Source organism: Xyrauchen texanus, unplaced genomic scaffold (assembly GCF_025860055.1).
Source record: "Xyrauchen texanus isolate HMW12.3.18 unplaced genomic scaffold, RBS_HiC_50CHRs HiC_scaffold_558, whole genome shotgun sequence".
Classification (NCBI taxonomy): Eukaryota; Metazoa; Chordata; class Actinopteri; order Cypriniformes; family Catostomidae; genus Xyrauchen; species Xyrauchen texanus.
In genome coordinates, this window is record NW_026266531.1 from 1 (window position 1) to 23,946 (window position 23,946).

The window sequence follows — 23,946 nt, forward strand, 5'->3', positions numbered from 1 at the left end:
TCGGGAGTCAGTCAGGCCGTAGCTGGATTCAGCCGTGGTTGTCTTCTGCACTTCTGAGCTTCATCAGATACCGGTAAGCAAACTCAAACAAACCCATGTGCTGCAAATGTAGCTTCTAGATTTAAAATGGAAAAAAGTGATTACACCTGGATACAGCTTTAAGTGATAAGCTTTGATGGGACCTGATAACTATGACGGAGTTTTTAATATATATAATTAATACATTTGTATTATTTATTTTCAAAATTTGCACATTAGATTAGATTAGATTCAACTTTATTGTCATTGTGCAAAATACATGTACAGAGCCAATGAAATGCAGTTAGCATCTAACCAGAAGTGCAAATAGCAATATGTATATATAGTATTGGCCTATATATATAAATATGTAAGTATATACAATATGTTTTTTTTGAGTGCAAAGTTATGATGTAGAGAAGCAGAGACCAGCTCAATGCAAATGTCTATAGTACAGTACAAAGGTGCAAATGAAAAAGCATAAACTGAAGGTGCATTGTACAGAATGAGGTATAAGTATGTAAATGTGTAAATATATGTATATGGCCGGTGTCCATAACAGTGCAAGGAGCATCAGGAGGTAGACGTTATGTGCAAGGGAATGTGCGAAAGATTAAATCAATAAATAATTATATATATATATAAATTAATAAAAGAAAAATACAAATATGAAGTCCGGGTGGGATGTAGTGTTCAGCGCTTGAGTTTAGAGTTCAGTAGGCTGACAGCTGAGGGAAAGAAACTGTTCCTGAGTCTGCTGGTGCGACAGCAAAGACTTTTATAGCGTATCCCAGATGGGAGAGGAGTAAACAGACCGTGGTTGGGGTGAGAGTTGTCTTTGATAATCCTTCTCACCCTCCTTAGGCAGCGTTTATCGTGTCATTAATGTAATTAATTACTGTATTACATTTTTCAATTCATAATGTATTATTTGTATAATGTAAAGTTGTGAATTGCATTGTTGTTGATTGCATACTTGCATAGACATATACTGTATACTTACGTCACGTGACATCATGTGTAATTAATTAGAAAACACATCTAACAAATTATTAGAATGTCTGTACACTCCAAAAGAAATTTGAAGATTGATGCATTTAAATTTCACATCAAAATTCCATCTAAATGAATAAGTAGTAGCCTATTTAATAAAAACTAAACGTTTTAAGTTTTGTTAATTTAATTTAGTAAAAAATGACACAATTAAAGTTTATGAAATTTTGCTATGAAACTGAAATGCATAAATCTTTAAAAAAGGCTAGAGTGAAAATATCACATCTTTAAAAGTTATAATGTATATGTATTTATGACAAATGGTCATGGTTTAATCATATTAATACTTTAATATACTTTATTATTTATTTTGATTGATTTACTCATTAATGTAAGCATATCCACTACTTTAAATAAGTTAATGACCTGTTTATTCAAATTAAAGCACTGTTGTAGATCCATTTAAGCCTCAGTCAGTACATGCATAAACCTGCATGCAATCCAATATTTCTCATCCTGTTCCTCACTAGAACCCACCAAGATGTGTGACGACGAAGAGGTTACCGCCCTGGTGTGCGACAACGGTTCAGGCCTGGTCAAAGCTGGCTTTGCCGGTGATGATGCTCCCAGGGCTGTCTTCCCCTCCATCGTTGGTCGCCCCCGTCACCAGGTATACCCAGCAGCCTTTTTTGCTTCACGTTTGTAAATAGCATTCACATTCATAAGCTATAGCCTTTACAACATTTAAAAAATGCTATTTTTCTTCTTACAGGGTGTCATGGTGGGTATGGGTCAGAAGGACTCCTACGTAGGAGATGAAGCTCAGAGCAAGAGAGGTATCCTCACTCTGAAGTACCCCATTGAACACGGCATCATTACCAACTGGGATGATATGGAGAAGATCTGGCACCACACCTTCTACAATGAGCTCCGTGTTGCACCTGAGGAGCACCCAACTCTGCTGACTGAGGCCCCCCTTAACCCCAAGGCTAACCGTGAGAAGATGACCCAGATCATGTTTGAGACCTTCAATGTTCCAGCCATGTATGTGGCCATTCAGGCTGTGCTGTCCCTGTACGCTTCTGGCCGTACCACCGGTGAGACATGGATCATGTTTTTAGATACTTATTTTTACACTTAAATTCACAATATGTGTGTTGTTGAATATCCACTTACAAATAATTAAAATGTTATGGGATATCACTTGCAGCTTTGCACATGCACAAATCTACACAATATGTGCCAAAATATGGAAGCCTTTTCAAACAAGTTGTTCAATATTTAAGGTATTGTGCTGGATTCCGGTGATGGTGTCTCCCACAATGTACCAGTCTATGAGGGTTACGCTCTGCCACATGCTATCATGCGTCTGGATCTGGCTGGTCGCGATCTGACTGACTACCTCATGAAGATCCTTACTGAGCGTGGCTATTCCTTCGTCACAACAGGTAATTCTACTTGCTAGTCATTTCTGTTTTTTTTTTTCATGTTTAAAAAAGATTGGTCTCCCCACTTCATATAATTGCTATACAGATGTGCCTTCTAACTAATATACAGTTTTGAAAAGTTATGTAAAATTAAAAAGAAATATTAAGATTATGTACTATTTTAGTTTTTGAAATTTTCAGTTCCACTTTTCACCCAAATTTGTAAACTAATTATATAATTTGGAAGGAAAAATCATTGATATTGGCATGACACTGATATTGATCAAGGATTCAAAATTTTATATTTTTTACTAGTGATCTCTGACATTTGGACCCCAATGCATATGTTTGAAATTCATCTGGTAGTCAATGTTGTTATGTTACAAACAAATTACTCACTCAATAATCTCTTTATAGCTGAGCGTGAGATTGTCCGTGACATCAAGGAGAAGTTGTGCTATGTGGCTCTGGACTTTGAGAATGAGATGGCCACTGCTGCCTCCTCCTCTTCCCTGGAGAAAAGCTACGAGTTGCCTGATGGCCAGGTCATCACCATTGGTAACGAGCGTTTCCGTTGCCCAGAGACCCTCTTCCAGCCTTCCTTCATTGGTGTGTACAGACAAATATTGTTAGAAAGTATTGTATTTATCCATTCAGTTTTTAGTCTAAGTAATCATGGACCGGTTTCTAAACAGGTATGGAATCTGCTGGAATCCATGAGACCGCCTACAACAGCATCATGAAGTGTGACATTGACATCAGGAAGGACCTGTATGCCAACAATGTCCTGTCAGGTGGTACCACTATGTACCCAGGTATTGCTGACCGTATGCAGAAGGAGATCACTGCCCTGGCCCCTAGCACAATGAAGATCAAGGTAATGCAGCTATATCTTTCAACAACCTCTACTCATTTTCCATTGATTTAACAATAATCACTTCAATAACCTGCTATCTCAAATATCTCTCTCCTCATTTTGACAGATCATTGCCCCACCTGAGCGTAAGTACTCTGTATGGATTGGTGGCTCCATCTTGGCTTCCCTGTCCACCTTCCAGCAGATGTGGATCACCAAGCAGGAATACGATGAGGCAGGCCCCAGCATTGTCCACCGCAAGTGCTTCTAAATCCACCATTGCCATCATCTGCATCTTTCTGTTGTGGAGCCCACAATATATTATTATATATTAATTACATCGGGACAGCTCTGGTACAAGTGCATTTTGTACATATGTGCTACTCGATGAACATGCTGCAAGGATAAACAAAAACAATCAAGACTCAGAAGACCATTATACCATGTTATGTAACATGAGACTGTAATATGTACATAAATAGTAATTAACTTATTAAAGTACATTATTTGGTATTTAGTTTGTGAGTTTTGTGTGGTTTGTTTGTGTAAATACATTGTTTCACTTGACACCAGAGACTATAGTAGGACAAGTAACTTGTCCAACTTAATAAGAAGATCAAGGCAATGCAGTTCACTATCCAACCTATTAAAAATACAGTTTAAATTGTAAAAAAAATGATTCATATGATCGTTTAGCCCTTCCCATGACCCTGAGAGGAGTTAAAGTTGTCTTCAGTTTGTCCCTAAAGGAATGTCCTACATATGCCTCTTCGAGAACCCTGATGGGATTCTGACATTTGATCACCTGCAAAGATGAGAATTATGTAGGGTGGGGTGGAAAAAATATTTCTTTGCAATGACTAAACACCGTTCCTCACCTATACCAATTATTTAAAACATTTAATACATTCTTAAAGTGATATTCCAGGTTCAACACAAGTGATTACCACAAAAAATAATTTCGACTTTTTCTTTAAAAAAATAAAATCAAATATCAAAGTTACAGTGAGCAGTTTCTGGAGGGTTTAAAGGCAGAAATGTGACACTTATAATTTTATAAAAGCACTTACATTAATTCTTCTGTTAAAACTAGTGTATTATTCGAGCTGTAAAGTTGTTTAAATCGTCCTTTTAGGGTTTGTTGACATTACATCGTCATGTAAAATTGGCCATAAATTTAAAAAGGTTAGTAAGTGATTTTATCACACTAAAACCCTTTATACACACATATCCTTATAGCTATACTTTTGAAACATTGAGAATTTTAATGTTTATGGATTGGCCACATTCACTTCCATTGTAAGTGCTTCACTGCAACACAGATTTGTGCTTTTTTTTTTAAGAAAAGGAGCTGCAAGTCTAAATTATATTTGTAAGATCCAGGCTAGATATGTTTATTTGTATCCCAATAAATTAGGCAATAATTACAATTAAGTATTTATAAAATATATATACACTGGCGGCCAAAAGTTTGGAATAATGTACAGATTTAGCTGATTCAGAAGGAAATTGGAACTTCAATTCACCATAGTTGCATTCAGCTGATCACAAAGTATAGTCAGAACAATACTGATGTAAAAAAACAGCACTATCACTATTTGAAAAAAGTATTTTTTGATCAAATCTAGACGGGCTCCATTCCCAGCAGCCATCACTCCAACACCTTATCCTTTAGTAATCATGCCAACTTGCTCATTTGTTACTAGAAAATCACATGCTATTATATCAAACACAGTTGAAAGCTATTTGGTTTGTTAAATTAAGTTTAACATTGTCTTTGTGATTGTTTTTGAGCTGCCACAGTACACAATAGACTGGCATGTCTTAAGGTCAATATCAGGTCAAAAATGGCACAAAAAAAACAAACAGCTTTCTCTAGAAACTCATCAGTCACTCATTGTTTTAAGGAATGAAGGCTATAAGATGCTTGAAATTGCCAAATAACTGAAGATTTCATACAATGATGTACACTACAGTCTTCAAAGGACAACTGGCTCTAACAAGGACAGAAAGAGACGTGGAAGGCCAGATGTACAACTAAACAAGAGGATAAGTACATCAAAGTCTCTAGTTTGAGAAATACATGTCCCACATGTCCTCCTCAGCTGACAGCATCATTGAATTCTAACAGCTCAACGCCAGTTTCATGTACAACAGTAAAGAGAAGACTCAGGGGTGCAGGCCTTATGGGAAGAATTGCAAAGAAAAAGACACTTTTGAAACAGAAAAACAAAAAGAAAAGGTTAGAGTGGGCAAAGAAACACAGACATTGGCAACAGATAATTGGAAAAGAGTGTTATGGATCTTAACCCCATTGAGCTTTTGTGGGATCAGCTAGACTGTAAGGTGCGTGAGAAGTGCCCAACAAGACAGCCACATCTATGGTAACTGCTACAGGAAGTGTGGGGTGAAATGTCACCTGAGGATCTGGACAAACTGACAGCTAGAATGCCAAAGATCTGCAAAGCTGTCATTACTGAACGTGGAGGATTTTTTGATGAGAACTCGTTGAAGTAGTTTAAGAAGTTCTGACATTTTTTTTTTAATTGTAACTGTCCTGACTATATATTGGGATCAGTTGAATGCCACATATGTATTTGGCTAAGTTGTATGTAAACTTCTGACTGAATATATATACACTGTCATTCAAAAGATTGGGGTCAGTTGATTGAAATGATTCTCATGATCTTAAAAACCTTTTGATTGACCTTTTGAAGGTATATGCTTACATGTTTGAAATTAGTTTCGTAGACAAAAATATAATTGTGCCAACATGTTAATTTATTTAATTACTTAACTGAAATTTTATTTAAAAAAAAATAAGTTTTTGAAATGGATGACTTGGACCAAATAATTAAGAAAAGTTCCCCCTATTGATGGAAACTCCTTCATAACTGTTTAAAAAGCATCCCAGGGTGATTAAGAAGCTGTTTGAGAAAATGTCAAGAGTTCATTTCTAAAAATTCTATGCAAAAATATATATTTTTTAGAAACAACACAATTCACATAGTTCAACTTCTGTTCTTCCATACTTTTGATGACTTTACTATTATCCTTATTAACTTTTGACCGGTAGTGTATTTATACAGTGTTGGGGAGTAATGAAATACATGTAACGGGAATACGTATTTAAAATACAAGTAACTGTATTCTAGTACAGTTAAAAATTTAATCATTGGTATTTAGAACAGAGTTACATTCAAAAAGTATTTTGATTACTGAATGTTTTTGTTTTTTCAGATGGAAAACATTTATACATATAAATGATGCGATCCAAAGTGCATTTGAACAGCGGAGAAACAATTTCTTATGATGTGTTACATTCATACGAGCAGACAGAGAAGTAAGTTTGAAGTAAGTTTGGAGCACAAGAAGTAGAAATAAACCTTGTGTAAATTGTCAGCTTTACGCCAAGCTAAAATGTTATTTCTAACCATTTTACATGCACATATATACATTTCAAAAGTAACCCTCCCAAACCTGTGTGCATGTGTGTGTGTATTTATCACTTTGTGGGGACCAAATGTCCCATAAGGATAGTAAATCCCGAACATTTTGATATTGTGGGGACATTTTGTCGGTCCCGATGAGGAAAACAGCTCATAAATCATACTAAATTATGTTTTTTGAAAATGTAAAAATGCAGAACGTTTTCTGTGAGGGTTAGATTTAGAGGTAGGGGATAGAATATATATTTTGTAAAAACCATTATGTCTATTAAGTCCCCATAAAACATGGAAACACAACATGTATGTGTGTGTGAGTCCAGACTTTTAAGTGTCTATACAAAATATCATATTGTTTTTTTTTTGCCTTACCTATTGTTTTATTTTTTGTACAATTTTCAAACATGTTAAAAGTTTAACCGTAGACAACACCTGTTATTCGAGCGATTTCCAACGCCTTTACCACAGGGCGGAGCTAAAGCGAAGTATTCTGCTTTACTACCAAAGCAAGGTTGACGTCTCCGCCATCTGTTTACATTTGCGTCATTGACTAACCAGAAACCCAGTAGCGGTAAGTAAATATCTCCCTTACCTTATCAAAACAAGGCTCAGGTCAGTGTCGGCAAGGTGTCAATCATAATTTCAGACTGCAGTAAGATTGCAATCAGACCCATGGACAGTTGATACATGAACACTTGCTTATAAATACAAGGAGGCGACGTTCTGATCAACAAAGAAATAACAATTTATGCATTTGCAGCATGCGCGCCGCTGTATCAAGTTAAAAATCGTCTCGAGACACCGTCTCGAGTTCTATTCGTTGCGCTGCACGTAGTTTTTTTTTGCAAAAGGACTTGTCCTTTGTGAACGGCACTTATTTATTAATGGCAAGACAGAAAATGTACTATATATGATACTTCACGGTTAAATGTCATCTACTTATTCGCCTGTCGTTGATAGTAAAATGTTTGTTTATTATCGAAATCAGCATACAAATGTATCGTCACCCAATAAACGCTAATAGGTTCAGAGAGCGAGATAACGCCATAGTTTAAGTAGGCGTGTACAGGAGGGGGCGTGTCTATGAAGAGCTGTTCATAGCTGGACAGCGATTGGTTTACTCTTGTGCCCTAGAATTCTGTTGCCATAGAGATTGTTTTCAAATGTCTGGCGCGAGAGGAGGTTAAACTGATTTAGAATTGCTACTATGTAACACATGTCTGTATTCCCGTGCAGCAGGACGACAGTGAAATATGGTGACTAAGCGAATAAGGTCCGAATACATGAAGAAATTTAAGGACCCAAAATGGGAAACGTACGCAAAATGTTATGAGGATTTGTTGAAGTACAGATTGTCAAGACGACTGTTGGAGCAAGCGCACAACCCCTGGTTTTGGGGAGAATGGGGAAGTGACACAGCGTCCAGTGGTAAATCTACTCCTCTTTGTCGGAATAAAGTCGAACCTCTGCAGCCTAATAATGAGACACCAAAGCCAGCAACTGAACCAGAACCACAAGGAGAAGAACAAGACAGAGAAGCTTTGGAAACCAGTAAGTTCAAATCTAAGCTATATGTTTACAAGGGTCTCAATCCGAAGTGACATGAAGATTTAAATAATAAAAATGAAAATGATGTCATCATTTACTCACCCTCATGTTGTTACAAATCTGTATGAGCTTTCTTCTGTGGAACACAAAAGGAAAAGTTAGGCTGACTCAGTCACCATTCACTCACATTGTATGAAAAAGATGACTGAGTCTAACATTCTCCACGGAATAGATCCACAGAAGAGAGAAAGTCAAACGGGTTTAGGCAACTTGAGTAAATGATTACATCATTTTTATTTTTGGGTGAACTATCCCTTTAAGAAATCATATGCACTAAAGATGTGCAACAATAAAGTGCAATAGGTAAATAGAAGTTACATTTTATATTTGAACAAATAATAACATTTGCAGCAGCTGTTATGTCAAAGTTGTCAAAAACTGGCTAAGCAGACCATTTTTGAACCATCATATAAATGAAAAATTACGTATTGTACCTTATTAAAATATTTGTAAAAAAAAAAAAACAAATCCATGCAAACTTGGTGTTTCATCAACAGAACTAGTCACCCAAGATACTGAGCAGAGTCCTCAAGGCGAGAAGGAAGAGAAAAGCAGAGGATGCTCTCCTGCTCACAACCCAGACCTAGAAACTGATACTCATACACCAAATAAGTCAAAGAACAAACAACGCTCCTCACACAAGTACACAAGATCAAAGATCAAACTTTGTGACACCAAAGACACTGACAAAGAAAATCGTCACCCTTTTGCCCTATATGGCTCAGGTGAGAGGCAGACAGATATAGCCTTCAAGAAAACTCATAATGTTGGTCCAGCCACATCAACCTCTGAGGTGAGTATCCTTTCACGGAGCATACTGTGTGTAAATGATAAGATGCTCTTCACCTGTCTGAAAACTACTGCAAAAATTGCTGCTTGAATAAAACATGTTATGGTTTGGTTAATAGTTTAAATGGTTTTTCTAAGTTTAAACGACAATTTTTTTATGCCAAGCAGCTGATTGTTGTGACTTTAAAGGAACACATCACACAAAAATGAAAACAGTGTCATCATTTACACACCCTTATGTTGTTCCAAAGTCATATGACTTTCTTGCTTTGGTGGAACACAATAAGTATATTTGTAAGTAATATCCTGACCATTATATATTTACTAATACAATGAAAGTGAAAGAAGACTTGGTCTGTCAAGTTACAAAATAAATAATAGCATAAAAGTGGTCCAAGTCTCCTGAATTGGTACAATAGCTTGGTGTGAGGAAAATTCAATATTTACTGAAAATCTTACCCACAACTGTAGCTCTCAAATCAAATATGGAGGCATTAAGCATGCATAGAGACATGAAAAGCAACATTGTTTGTCATAATTGTTGTCAAATGGTGTAAATATGCCATATTTGTTGTCTATAAAAGGGGTTTTCAAACTTTATGCCAAGGACCCCTAAATAAGATCTTTCCCTTGTGAGGGACCCCCTTCCTAAAATATAAAGGCAGCTTCAGTATACATTTTATGTAAACCGACCCATTTTATACTCTCTCAGAAAAATGTTTAGGTTACACTTTATTTGAGTGTCCTTGTTACAATGTAATTACACAAGTTAGTATTGAGTAATATTAATTAATAACATGTACTTACTATAGGTTTATGGTTAGGGTTTAGGGTTAGTTGCTTGTAATTATGCATCATTTACGGTTATTACTATTGTCATTACATGTAATATGTGTAACATATTGATACTGTAAAATAAAGTGTTATCAAAAGTGATATTAAGACAATGTTGTTTCCGAAATAAATAATTCACTTTTATTTTTTATTGTGCTGAAGCCAAAACAGATTAAAATAAAATAAAGTACTTTTTTTTATATTAGTTTGTTTTCCACCCAATATTAGAGCATTAGATGAATTAGTGAATATTTAATATTTATATATGTATTTATATTCTTTTTTTTTTTTTTTTTTTTTGCAGTGATTATTGTTCCAAAGCAGCTTTAAAATAGTGCCATTAAACTAGTGAGCAAGCTAAGAACAACACTAGTGATGAACAAATCCCTTTGGAAGATAATACAGTATATACAATATGAATATAAATGATCATACCCATTTAGGAACTTACTGTATTTATGTTGCAAGGAATGAAAAATTAACACAACACTTTTTTCTTTACTGTTATATATTTTATAAAATCCTTTCATTTTCTCCCAAATTTTCTGTGGATCCCCTATCACCACCTTACGGCCCCTTGTTTGAAATCCCCTGGTCTAAATGCCTTTTGAAGTCACTTTCAGAGCGGTAAGATCATCAGTGAATTAAAACATAAATGGACTATATCACACAAGTTGTATGGAACACTTTTAAGATTCTTATAAGGTGCTTTTTTGTTATTTTTAGAGCTTGATAGACCCAACCCCATTCTCCCTCATTATATGAAAAAAGGGCTATCGCAGGTAATTATTTAAAGCTCACCTTTTGTTTTCTAAGGTGAAGAGAAAGTCATTCAGGTTTGGAACAACACAAGTGAGTAAATACATTTCTTAGTAAACTAACCCTTTAAGTATTTTGTGATTCATACAATCTTCCTTCTGTCTAGATCCATGAATCAGCTTTGCGAGCAAAAACCAGACGGGAGTTGGAAAAGCAGATAAAGAGAGTTGACAAACAAAGAGCCAGATCTGCTGACTTAGAAATGAACAGAAGCAAGATTGTCCCCGAGTACAACCCATGGATGACAGAGTACATGCGCTGCTTCTCTGCTAGGTCTCGGTAAAAATGGTTTCAGTAATCCTTTGTGGGAAAAAAATGTCTGTGACTATCAAAATCACTCAGGCTTAAAAACGAATTCCACATGATGACTGCCGAAGGACATGAATATATCCAGCTCTTTTGCACTCTTCCAAAAGGGGTCAAAATTAATTAAACTCCAATTTTAATGCAGGGGTTTTAAAGTGTATTTACAACAACGGACATGTTACATTTACCGGTACATATCAAACATGATATGCCAATCAACTGATGCTGCAGGCAAACTGTCAAACAATCGTATGCCTTGTTGCATGATTTTGTATAAACAAGTCACATAGATGTACAGACCATGAGATTTATTTCTCTTTACAATAAAAGTTAAAGTAAATTATAAACAATTAAATGCTCGGTAATTATCAGACCATTACAGGTATATGTTGTAATTTGATTTATGTATTAATTAAATTGTTTGTGTTTTATTGATCAATATTTAGGGTCAGTGTAAGAAAATCTATTTTGTACTTTCTAGAACTTGGGAAGTGTAAATTTAGTCACAATTATTTAAATGGGCTGCCTCACTGGCAGTCCAACAGTAATACTAATATTTGCTTCCTTTGATTTGAGATATATTATATTTGGTTTGTTGTATGTGTAAGCTCAGGTGCATTTCACAGGGTATTCTAGCTGAACAGTTGTAAATATCATTACAATGTAGAAGTTGGGAAGCTGACACTGGTATCTGAAGCATGTAATAGATACAGCAAAATCATGTTTAAGGTTATGAAGTTCATCATCATGTATAACTTACATTCAGTGTGGTGATTTGGTATTTCATTTAGTGGCACTCAGGTATTTCATTCTGGAGTAAAGATGTAAAAATGACATTCATCTATACAAGGGTATTGAATTAATTTCAACTTGATGTCAGGACTTATGTATTTGGTTCAATATTTTGTAATGGAAGAATGCATGTGTTGTATGAACAAATGTGCAGGTTTTGTTTCCACTTCTTTTCAACTTTGACATTGTTCTGTATGTATTATGTTGACAGTGTTAATTTTACTGTAAGAGTAATGAAGCCATAATGTTCATGAACCACTAATGCATTGAGATGACAAATATTCATTCCAGAATCTTATTTATAATACGTGGAAGCTGGTTTGAATGGTGTTTAGAAAAGGATTACATGCTTAGTCTGCCTGTGAAATTTGATATATGTTTGAATGTGTAACATTTATAGGCGACTGGTGTTATAGTTCCACTACAATAATGGGACTATTGTGATCGGAAACTCTTATAAAGAGGCAATTTGGTAGTTTCTAAATGTGTCAGTTTTCTGTCCTAAACTCTTTTAATAGGCTGTACTGATTAAAAGGAGATATTATTATTGGTTTGTTTAATAGTTGTGAACTGGCTTAACAAAAATAAAGTACAAAAAATATTCAGAGCCAAATTATGGATGGAAAGTACATATGTCTGTATTCAATGAAAGATTGTACATAGTTCACTACATTTTTAAAGGGTTTACCATTAATAAAGCAGTATGCACACTAATGCATATCAACACAAGGCAGATTCAGAGGCATCAACTCATTACAGCATCCTGTTCCTGGACATCAAGATTCTCCTAGCCTGCCAAGGATATTTCCATTCATTACTGGGAAAATTGTGGAAATGGGAAAACCTTAAATATATATAAGCCAGGGGTGAAACTTCTGTTTCAACAGACAAGGATACATCTGTAGTGCCTCCCTTATTAGCCTGCATGGTACAGATTTTAAAAACAACGTTTCATTTTCATTAAGAAAAAAATACTCTCAAACAGGTTTGGAAGTTTGATATTGGTTCACAAACTGTTAAACATATTTACAGATAAACACTGATTTTAAATTCAGGAGCCAGTATTCTCAATAAATTAAACTTTTTGTAATTGCAAAATGCTTTACCAGAATATTCATTACAAAACACTTTCGTAATAGAGAACACTTTGATAAAATTGTGTTACTTCTAATTTTGATTCAAAGTAAACAATTCACGTGATCACTACTACTACACAGAATTAGCTGAATACACACATTTATTTTGTGTGGTGGTCTATGTGGAGATTGTTGGATCAAAAACGAAACTTGCAATTCAATATAGTGTTAAAGGGATAGTTCACCCAAAAATGAAAATTCTCTCATCATTTCCCCACCCTCATGACATCCCAGATGTGTGTTTTTCTTTCTTTCTTCTTCAGAACACAAAGATTTCTAGAAGAATATCTCAGCTCTGTAGGTCCATACAATGCAAGTGAACGGTGATCAGCATTTTAAAGCTCTGAAAAACACAGACAGTCTTAGTGAAAGTAATCCATACAACTCCAGACATTAAAGCAATGTCTTAAAGGACTTGAATATTGATCTGCTTCTCACCCACACCTATCATATCGCTTCGGAAGATAAGGATTTAACCACTGGAGTCGAATTAATTACTTTTGAGGCCTTTATGTGCTTTTTAGAGCTTCAAAGTCGTGGCCACCATTCACTTGCATTGTATGGACCTACAGAGTAGAGATATTCTTCTAAAAATCTTTATTTGTGTTCTGCAAAATAAAGTAAGTCATTTACATCTGGGATTACATGAGGGTGAGGAAATGATGAGATCATTTTCATTTCTGGGTGAACTATTCCTTTAAACATAACCCGTGTCCCATGTCAAATTCATTAAAAAAAAAATAATAATACTTGATATAAAAGGCATAATGGCATAGATAGGCCTTTTGATGCACTGTTTGAGTAGATAAGGGACAATAGGGGATTTAAATTAAAATATATTTTCTCCAAAAAAGAAGATATTGTACTATACAATATAGTTCTGAAAACAATGAATTACTTTAAACCCATTGGTGTCATTCCAACAAACACCTAAGAATTGGACAGCAGCACTAAAAATGCTTCACAATAAGTATATAGCATGTAACACTGTGACTTTAAAGCTGATCATACTAACACTTTATTACAGTGGGATAGGAAAGGAAGTGTGTCAAAAGCCACTTAAAATAGAAAACATGTTGAAGTATGTTTTCCTACAAAACATATTAACATTAAAAAACAACAGAGGGGAAACATCAAAAACACTAAATAAAAGCAAATGATGTGTTGATGTAACAAAGCGCATGATCACTTTCATTGATAAGATTTACAGCTGTGTGCTAAAGAGCAGTAATGCAGTATGCCCAAGCGATATATGTAATGTATGACAATGTTGTAGTACTGCAACCATGAAAACATCCTCCAGTGATAATATAATTTCTTCTCTACATAAGATCTACATATTTAAGTGGGGATGGGCTCAGTGCAGTATTCTCAGGGGCATGGGCCAAGTCTTTTAACTACCCTCTGGGTTTTGGGTACTGCAGATGTCTTTGCCTGGGCCCAAGGGGACAGTAAACGTTTTCTGGATCCTTCTGGAGTACAGGGAGACCCTGCCATGTCTGAACAGAAGTAAAAGTAAGGTGAGGGAAACAGTTGCTCCACCATGATGAGCCTTAAGTCACACTCCCCAGTAATGTCCTCCTTGTGTTCACAAACCTGCCTTGGGCAAAGACACAGATAAAGGGTTCTTTGAGCCATTGAGAACATGTGTTTGGAGGCATGAAGTCAAACAAGCTGAAGTCTGGTAAATAGGTAATGAAATACAAACTTTGGGTATCTCAATAGTTTTAACTAATCAGCGATTCCAGGCCAATTTAGGTGAGAAATACTGTTAAAAACAAAATTAAATTAAGGATTTTCCTCAATATAGCATAAAGCCACTTAATCCCTAAAGCAAAATCTGGGTGCAGAAGCAAAACACTTTATTAGATTTGACATAAGCGCTGTAGAATCTAGCGAATGGGTCGTGCAATAAGCCTGAGGAACAACATCGACTCAAGCAGGCTCAAGATCAGGTAATTATATAGATGTCTTTGGTCATGGATTAAATGAGAAGCTTCAGCAGACCCCTTCTTCAAGCAGTAGCTCCCTAATTAGTTCAGATCTTCCACAGACACCTTGAATCTCTATTTCTAGCTTGCATTCCAGGGAAACCAAATAAGGCACCTCAGAAACCTGACATGCTAATACTCTGGGAGGGACGAGGAGTCTCTGAAGTTAAATATATCCATTACCCTGTTTCTCATGTGGGTGTGTGGCATTTGACTGATCAGGCTTAGCAGAGGGTGAAGGGGGTTGGAACACTTCTTTATCCTCCGGTGGGGGTGGGTTCAAGAAGGTGAACCGTGTGTGTGTGTGTGTGTGTGTGAATAACTGGTGCTGTGTCATCTTCAGTTGTAAGTAAGGCATGCAGAAGTTAACTTGAGAAGCTTTTGGGGGGCGTCAATGACAAAAATAGCACCTCGTCTTGAAGACAGCTCCTCCCCACTAAGGCATTCCAAATACAGTACATATCCTGTGAAGCTCCAACCAATCTCCTTTTACAGACAACAGTGAAAGGAAAGGCACTGTTTTATGAGAAGGATCGAGCCATAAGGGGCCATTCAGACCGAACACGTTCTTGGGCTAAAAAAAGCTAGACGCAGCACAAGACACAGAACACAGGCATCTAAAGACGCGTTTTTAAACACATGGCACTACTGCACGGTGCAATGGTCTATGATGTCTGTCAAAGCATACAAATATTTTAAAAACAGTGCAGGTGGATAAAAATGCATTGGGTGTGAACGGCACCTAAGAGTGAATCTGATGAATGAAAAGGAAACAACACTTAATAATTACTAGGAATTTTAACAAGCTTTTTTTTTAATGAAGTATTTTTATAACTGTATACTGTAAAGTTGTTTTTTGTAAAGTTACTTTAGAAAAATATGTATTGTAAAAAGCGCTATACAAATAAATTGAATTGAGCAAAAAGAAAGAATGCAAAACTTAATCTCTTGGAGTACTTGATTTTTATAGTCCACTATCATTTTAGATATGTATATTTCATAGCTGATATTTAAGTGTCTCAAAAGACAAGTAATCTTTTCTCAACTCTCTATTCCAGCAGTAATAACAGAGAAACAACTGAAGCCTAAACTGGAAGTTGAAAATATGATTCAATAATTTAATAAAGGACAAGGGCACTTATGAACGGAAAGCAACCTCTTTCTACACTGAACAAGCAACATTAATCTAATATGCAGGGAATGATGTCTTGAGTAAAGTGAACAACTGTATCTGATTAAATGTGAATGCAGCTCTGTTATTTTTAGTGCATGTTGCAATTTGTGAGTGATACAGAGGTCAAGCAACCAAAGTGAACACTGCGCCATGATCATACATTCAAAATGTGGGGTGTGTGCATTTGTCAGTCATCTCATTTAATTAAGAACACCTTCTTTAGGATATCACCATCAAGGCTATCATATTGCAGCATGAAAATTAGTAATAACAATAAACACAACAAAAAAAAAGAAGTATTGCACATCACAATGTAAAGGAAGCATATATCTATCATTAAAACCTCAGCTCTGAAAAACAAGCCTGTTTTTTGGTTGGCTAAATATGGAAGCCGAAACAGGCAGTGATCCCTCTGAACATTCACCTGGTTGGTCAGCTGTTAGGAGATCTGTGCTAACAGCCACACTCCTGCACGCTCTCTGCCTGAGCCCGTCTGGGAGAACGCAGCTGCCGCAATGCTGCATCGCCATACTGGATTCCTGAACCCATCCGCTCTGGGTCCAGCTCTCCTACACAACAAAATGACAAACTTGAGAGAATTGTTTTTAAGAAGCAAGAAGCATATAAGTAAAAATAAAAGGAACTGGTGGTTTTGTACCTGACTCTATTTTGTTAAGGATTTTCCGAGCACACTGGACAAAGGCTTCCTCCACATTCTCTCCCGTTAGTGCACTAGTCTCCAAAAACATGAGCTCTGGGAAGTAGAGATTTAAACAATTACCTCAAGAACTGATTTTATTCTATAAAAAACAAAAGCTGAAGTGGGTGATTTTTTTATTGATTTTTTTCTCCCTTTTTATCCCCAATTTGGAATGCCCAATTCCCAATGTGCGCCAAGTCCTCGTGGTGGCGTAGTGGCTTGCTTCAATCCGGGTGGTGGTGGATGAATCTCAGTTGCCTCAGCGTAAGAAACCGTCAATCAGCAGATCTTATCACGTGGCTTGTTGAGTGCGTTACCAAGGAGACCTAGCGCATGTGGAGGCTTACGCTATTCTCCGTGGCATTCACGCACAACTCACCATGCGCCCCACCGAAAGCGAGAACCACATTATAGCGACCACAAGGAGGTTACCCCATGTGACTCTAACCACCCTAGCAACCGGGCCAATTGCTTGCCTGACTGGAAACACTCAGCACGCCCTGGATTCAAAGTGGGTGATTTTTTTTTACATTGAAATACTTTCTCCTATCACAGCATAGACAACTACTTTATAAGTGAGTAAGCCATGAAAGGTGTAAACACATAAAAAATGTGCTCTGTTTATTTGAGCATTCCGAACATTAAAATTAGCTCAATTAATGACGTGAATCTTGGGCCGGAACTACTGTATCTGTTTGAGGGGAGCATTTGGGAAACCTGTTATCATTATTTTTGCAATTCTGTTTGGTGACAATAGTGGTGCAATTATATACAATTTAGGTTTGAAGATTGTTTTCATTGTTAAAGGTCCCATTAACAGTCCAGTGCAACAATGACTCATCACTGTTTAGATTCTCAAAATGCCTGTTTAAACAAAAAGGAATATTTACAAGTTAAGCTCAATGGACAGCATTTGTTGCATAATATTGATTACAAAAAAAATATTTTGACTTGCCCCTCCGTTTCTTTAAACAAGCCAGGGTTCCAGTGAGGCACTTACAATGGAAGTGAATGGGGCCAATCCATAAACATTAAATTACTTGTTTATGGTATACGAATATAAGAGATTTTATAAAATTATAAGCTTCACATTTCTGCATTTAAACCCTCCAAATTGGCCCCATTCACTTCCATTGTAAGTGCCTCACTGTAACCTCGAATTTTTATTTTTTTTTAAAAAGGAGGGACGAGTCAAAATAATTTGTTGTGGTAATCAATGTTATGCTACAAATGCTGTCGATTGATCTTAACTTGTATTGAACACGGACTATTCCTTTAATGGAACCAGTTCTGAGTCTATAAAGGTTCACTGATGACTAGTCTTTATGCTGACATTAGTAATACTATCCTCCAGTGACCTCTTGTGGCACAGTCACAATATGCTCTCAGCTCTATCTATTATGGCAAGCATACAATTGTGATCTTTAAACATGTCTTCATAATTTTTCTACAATAGTTGATTGTAACAAGTATGTAACTGGTGATTTGACATACGCACCATTCTCTTGAGCGAAGCGTGAGGCTTCCAGGAAGGTGACTTCACGATCAGCATCCAGATCCTTCTTATTTCCACACAGTATAATGACAATGTTCTGGCTGGCCAGCATCCTGGCATCTGTCAGCCAGTTGGTCAGAGCATTGTATGTTTCTCGACTAACATTCAGACAGAGACAGAGAAAGTGTGACAAATCAATAGAGTATAAACTCCTGGAGGCACCCCAGAATCGAAATGTATTTAAGTCTGTCCAGACTTCCAGATATGTTTAATTAAAAAGAAAGAAAGAAATCAATCAATATACATAAATAGTATTTATGCACAGGCACTAGATATGCCATTGTAACTTTACCTAGTGATGTCATACACCAGAAGAGCCCCTGCTGCCCCTCTGTAGTAACTGCGTGTAACAGACCTGAGGAGGGAAAAACATTCAAACATTTAACCTTTAGAACATCAGCAAGAGTTTGTGACAAAAGACTGTCAAATCTAGTGATAGACCAAAATATTGAACAAGCCAATTAAAGTTATATTCCAGGTTCAATACAAGTTAAGCTCAATCGAGAGTATTTGTGGCATAATGTTGATTACACCAAAAAATATTTCGACTCGTCCCTCCTTTTCTTTAAAAAAGAAGAAATCAAAGTTACAGTGAGGCATTTACAATGGAAGTAAATGGGGTCAATTTTTGGAGGGTGTAAAGGCAGAAAAGTGAAACTTATAATTTTATAAAAGCACATTCATTAATTATTCTGTTAAAACTAGTGTATTATTTGAGTTGTAAAGTTGTTCAAAAATACAACAGATTTTTACAGACGTTTTAGAGTTTCTATTGCAACTGATGAGAGAGTGACAGTAAATTTGGCGTCTTCTCCCATCTGACTGTCTAAATCCAACGCTCTCTATTTTTTTCCTATTATGGAAAGTCATTCAAACGTAATAGTGGATTTTTTCTTTTGGTCTTGGAGCAAATTAGTAAGTGAAAATAATATTTGCTGTGGTCTCCAAAACACACCCATTCACTGCTGTCGAAGTTTAGACTGCAAAGGTTTACAAAACCCGGAGTGTAAAAAAAAGTCTATTGGCAAACTTTAAACAGAAAAGTTTAGTAAGCAATTTATTCACACTAAAATGAAACAGTGAGTATTTTAACATTTTTACGGATTGGCACCATTGACTTTCATTGTAAGTGCATCACTGGAACCCAGATTTTTGTACTTTTTTTTTTTTTTTTTAAAGAACAGGAGGGACGAGTCGAAATTTATTTTTGTGGTAATCAATATTATGCCACACATCTAAGAGAATTGAGAGTAAATATTACATCAATATTTTTTTTTATTTTAACATCTTTTTGCACTCATAGGACATCACTGCATTGTATATCAGCAATCAACCACCCTGATCTCTAGATATTACTATTGGCAATTTAAAAATCAATATCTTTCGACCACTAGTCAAATCACATCTGCTCACAATAGCAGGAATGTCTGGCGAATTATAACAGCAACAATTAATACTAGTTCAGACATTTCTCAACATCAGATGGATTACCACTTTACCAATCTGTTAAATGTATTACTGAAATGTCTACATCTACTACCTTTGGGATATGCTGTAAGGTCTCATAATTTTTAAGTGAACATGTAGGACAATCTTTTACTGCAAACGACAACCCGGGTTTAGTTGAAACCACAAATCAAATGAGCCACATTTACGCAAAGTCAAATGGGTTGAAGCTGCAAACAAAACACAGCAGGAATCTTCTGTGCAAAAGCAGAAAGCTTTTCACAATGCTGTGTGACGAAGAGACGAAATGCCATAATGTTTTGCTTCAAGCAATCTTGTGATTTGTTTAATATTTATGACTAAGTTGTTATTATGTAACCGTAACGAACAATAAACTTTTTCTGCTTTACAAATGTAAGAAAATTCTTCAAATGTTTGTTTTATTATATATATATAAATTTTTTTTTTTTTTTTTAAAGCAGTCTCAAGGTTAAAAAATAAATAAGCAGAGAAAAAACTAAATACACAAAAGATTGTTTGTGTGAAATTAGCATTTTCTTTTTTTTTTTTAAACCTCCAGAGGCTATTCCGGCTCTAAGAGGAAGATGCTGGCACATGTTCAGAGCAAATTTAGTCCATATTGATTGCACTCACAAAAAAGAAATCTGTGTAATGTACTATAATCTCCTACATGCAATCTGGTGTTGAAGCGCTCCCTCTCCAAATGCTCTACCATCTGACCAAGAACACATAAGAACAAATCTGGATAATATCACCATATCGCTCACTGGTCTTTAAAAACATACCCAACCAGAGAGGGAAATGTTTTTATAGAAAAGACACAAACATGTGAACACACCTGAAACGCTCCTGTCCTGCTGTATCCCAGATTTGGAGCTTTACAAACTTGTTGACCACACTGATAACCTTTGAGCCAAATTCAACCCCAATAGTGTGATTCGAGTCATCTTTGACTAGAAGAACAGGGCAAACACATTAGCAACAGAACAGTGACACAGAATACATTTGATAGCAGTTAACATACATACATCTTTTTTCTATAAACTGATGCAGAAGACATGACTTTCCAGTTCCTGCATTCCCAATCACAAGAAACTTAAACAGGAAATCTAGAGGGGGAAAAATAAAAACATTAAGACATGGCAGATTAATTTTGTTTCTCAAAAATGCTTTGAAATGCTTTATAATAAGTGGGATGGCTGTGTGCAACCCTCAGTGTAGGAAAGTTAGTATATCATCAAGCTTCAATTTGAAGTGCATTGGGGTGACTGCTATGCAGATCTGCTGTGATGCTCACATAACAGATGCTGATTAATCTGAGCTACATCAATAATCAGACTGCCATATTTATGCAAAATAGGATATAGATCACCTGTCATAATCTAATCTAGACACTATAAAGAGATTTATCATAAAATACAAGCAAAATCCAAATAAACAACTGTCTTTCTTCCGTATATATTAACTATTATTGTCAAAATTACTTTTATTAAGCTATATAAAATAAATAAACAAACACTTGAATCACTTTGAAAGAGCGTCGACAGCTGAAACAGATGGCAGATAGCAGCTCTCTAGCTGACACTGAAGAGAGCTTGTAAGCAAATATTGTGATTAATGAGCTCGGGACACCTGCTAAAATTGATGCTATGCTGTTTACAGGAAGTGTGGCGATGAATAAGGGAAATCAGTTACCCTACCGTATGTCTCTGACATGGCTGACGCTGTGATTCTAGTCTGTTATGACTGTTTTAGCTGTCAAGGCAATCAACAACGATATCAAATACAAGGGATTCCTCAGAGGGTTTCGTGCATCACTTCCGGAAGTTTGTGGAACGGTTACGTCCGGTTGAAATTTTCAAAATAAAAGTTAGATCGCCAACTTTATATTGAAGGTCCCAGGGAGTCTGCAATATTTGACGACTGGACCAAAAATGAATGTATTTGTAGTATTTTTAAATCCTGGTAAGCATGAAGATTCAGAGATTACAGAAGTTACATTTCAGAGATTTATTAAATCAAGAGGAGACAGCAAACAATGCCAGTATGCAACATCTTATTCTACACCTTTTATAGGTACCAGCAGATTAACCCATAGCGCCCTCTTCTGGACAATAATCAACAATACAAAGACACAACAGTATTCACACTGTATATAAATTGAAAGAAGGTATATTACTGATGGGGGTTGTGATATGCTTAATATATTGTATTGTGTGTCACTAGTCTATTCTATTACTGCAAACTAACTTAAGTTATCATGCAAAAATTTGTTTGAATATTCCACCACACATTAAAAATAAACTTCACTGTAAAGGGGCTAAGAAAATGTAATTATATTCTATTATGTTACTGCTAACTAACTTCAGTAATCATGCCACTGTTTGTATTTTGCACTACGAGTTGAATTTTGAGAAACAAATTCACTGTAAAGGGGCTAATGAAACTATAATCTATTCTATTTGATTCTATTCTGCTACTGCAAACTTAAGCAATCGTGCCACTATTTGTTTGTATATTTGCACCATGAGTTGAAGTTCTATAAAATAAAATAGTGTAACAAGAATAATAAAACTTAGTTAGCAGGAAGAGAATAGAATAAATTATATTCTATCCTCTTCCTGCGAACTAACTTCAGTAATCATGCCAATTGCTGGATATTAGTTTTAAGAGTTTTCTGGTACTAAATTGGGATATACTTGCAGACCCTGAAAAAGGTTCAAATGGAAGAGTGTATGAACAGAATATATCTTTCAGATGTGGTATGAGCTCTACCACATGGGGGTGGTAGTTAGTTGTCCTACTGAATTGCATCTGTTTTGGAAAGTCACAATATCTGGTGATAATTTGTCCCAGATTACATAGGGCTGATCTGTTTGTACTTTTCACAACTAATTAATTATATTTTGTTTTTATATGCATGTTTTATAACTGTGAGTATATGTTACCCTTATAACCCCAGTGTCATATAAAGACCTAATTGCATCACAATGTACTACACAGAATAATACTTTTTAAATGAAATCAGGATTCAGCACCTGAAAGGAGTGTTATGAATACTTGAGCAACAGCTATTAAGACATGTAAATGGCTCTCTATTACTTGTATAGACCAAATGTCATTCTGTAAAGATTTATGTATGTTATTACCCACAGACATAATTTGGAGCATATGGAACGAAGGGTATTACATCAAATAGTTTTATTTCATCACTCCTCAAAGGCATAATCAGTTCCTGCTTTCCTTTCATTTATAAATTAGCTCATTTGAAATCAACAGAGAAAAAAAGGTCAGAGAGTTTTCAATTGAGAGCCAACAGTTTAAAGCCATCAAGGCATTCTTGCTGAGACACTTGAAGCTCTTTTAGCAAATCTAAAATTATGTCAACACCCTGAGGCTGCTTGCAGAATAAGCCACCACCACATATCTTCTCCAGATGGCTGTACATTTGTTCTGGTGTTCATTGCATAATGTCTTAGGATGTATATAGACTGCAGGTCTCCTTTCTACTTTTATACATGTCCTGTTTGTTTCAGATGCTTCCTTACTCTGTATGTCAAAGATACATGACTGAACAAAAGCATCCGAGCTCAAAAAGCTATGTCAGCATGTAAAAAAATTGACTCAATTAACATGCATATATACGTTATACAGTTGTCTATACGATACTGCTATAAACATTTGTGAAGAATTTTCTATGAACATAATTTCTATAATGTAAGGGTGGTTAATTTATGTGTATTTTTAAAAGGAAAGGCAAGTGTTAGGCTCAACCAACACTAGTGGTAAACACATGTATGTCATCTGGCAATATCCCACAACCTTTATGTCTCTTATATATGTAAAACTAACTTCTTTCTAGACCATTGTAATCATGTGGTATGGAAAAAGGGGGAGTTGCATTCAACCCTGTGGGATTCTGCTATCACAAGAGCACAATGGTAACCAGGAAGAAGGGAAGTTAACTGTCCTTGGAATCTAAAATTGTCATCACACTCTATGCACCAGGATGTTATTTTGAAGAGTGGGAGGTTT

The 23,946-nt window shown here is 35.8% G+C and overlaps 3 protein-coding genes across 5 annotated transcripts; 2 read left to right on the top strand and 1 right to left on the bottom strand.

Annotated features, from left to right (window-relative positions):
* LOC127642341 (actin, alpha skeletal muscle-like) lies at positions 1-3,811 on the top strand. Its single transcript, XM_052124951.1, has 7 exons — positions 1-73; positions 1,542-1,681; positions 1,784-2,108; positions 2,298-2,459; positions 2,856-3,047; positions 3,134-3,315; positions 3,422-3,811. The coding sequence occupies exons 2-7, from the start codon at positions 1,553-1,555 to the stop codon at positions 3,563-3,565; spliced, it is 1,134 nt and encodes a 377-aa protein (XP_051980911.1). The 5' UTR covers positions 1-73; positions 1,542-1,552; the 3' UTR covers positions 3,566-3,811.
* A 3,433-nt stretch (positions 3,812-7,244) lies between these two features.
* Positions 7,245-12,335, top strand: LOC127642342 (centriole, cilia and spindle-associated protein-like). Of its 2 annotated transcripts, XM_052124952.1 has the most exons (4): positions 7,245-7,311; positions 7,977-8,291; positions 8,846-9,141; positions 10,897-12,335. In XM_052124952.1, the coding sequence occupies exons 2-4, from the start codon at positions 7,994-7,996 to the stop codon at positions 11,071-11,073; spliced, it is 771 nt and encodes a 256-aa protein (XP_051980912.1). In that variant the 5' UTR covers positions 7,245-7,311; positions 7,977-7,993; the 3' UTR covers positions 11,074-12,335. The 2 variants fall into 2 exon arrangements, with proteins under 2 accessions (XP_051980912.1, XP_051980913.1); XM_052124953.1 differs by lacking the exon at positions 7,245-7,311 and having other exon boundaries at positions 7,972-8,291.
* Positions 12,336-13,646: 1,311 nt separating this feature from the next.
* On the bottom strand, positions 13,647-21,724 carry LOC127642344 (ras-related protein Rab-4A). Of its 2 annotated transcripts, none has more exons than XM_052124955.1 (8): positions 21,612-21,724; positions 20,940-21,020; positions 20,750-20,864; positions 18,737-18,799; positions 18,388-18,542; positions 16,848-16,943; positions 16,614-16,758; positions 13,647-14,620 (listed from the first exon to the last, which is right to left on the bottom strand). In XM_052124955.1, the coding sequence occupies exons 1-7, from the start codon at positions 21,625-21,627 to the stop codon at positions 16,643-16,645; spliced, it is 642 nt and encodes a 213-aa protein (XP_051980915.1). In that variant the 5' UTR covers positions 21,628-21,724; the 3' UTR covers positions 13,647-14,620; positions 16,614-16,642. The 2 variants fall into 2 exon arrangements, with proteins under 2 accessions (XP_051980915.1, XP_051980914.1); XM_052124954.1 differs by having other exon boundaries at positions 13,653-14,624.
* Positions 21,725-23,946: the final 2,222 nt, after the last annotated feature.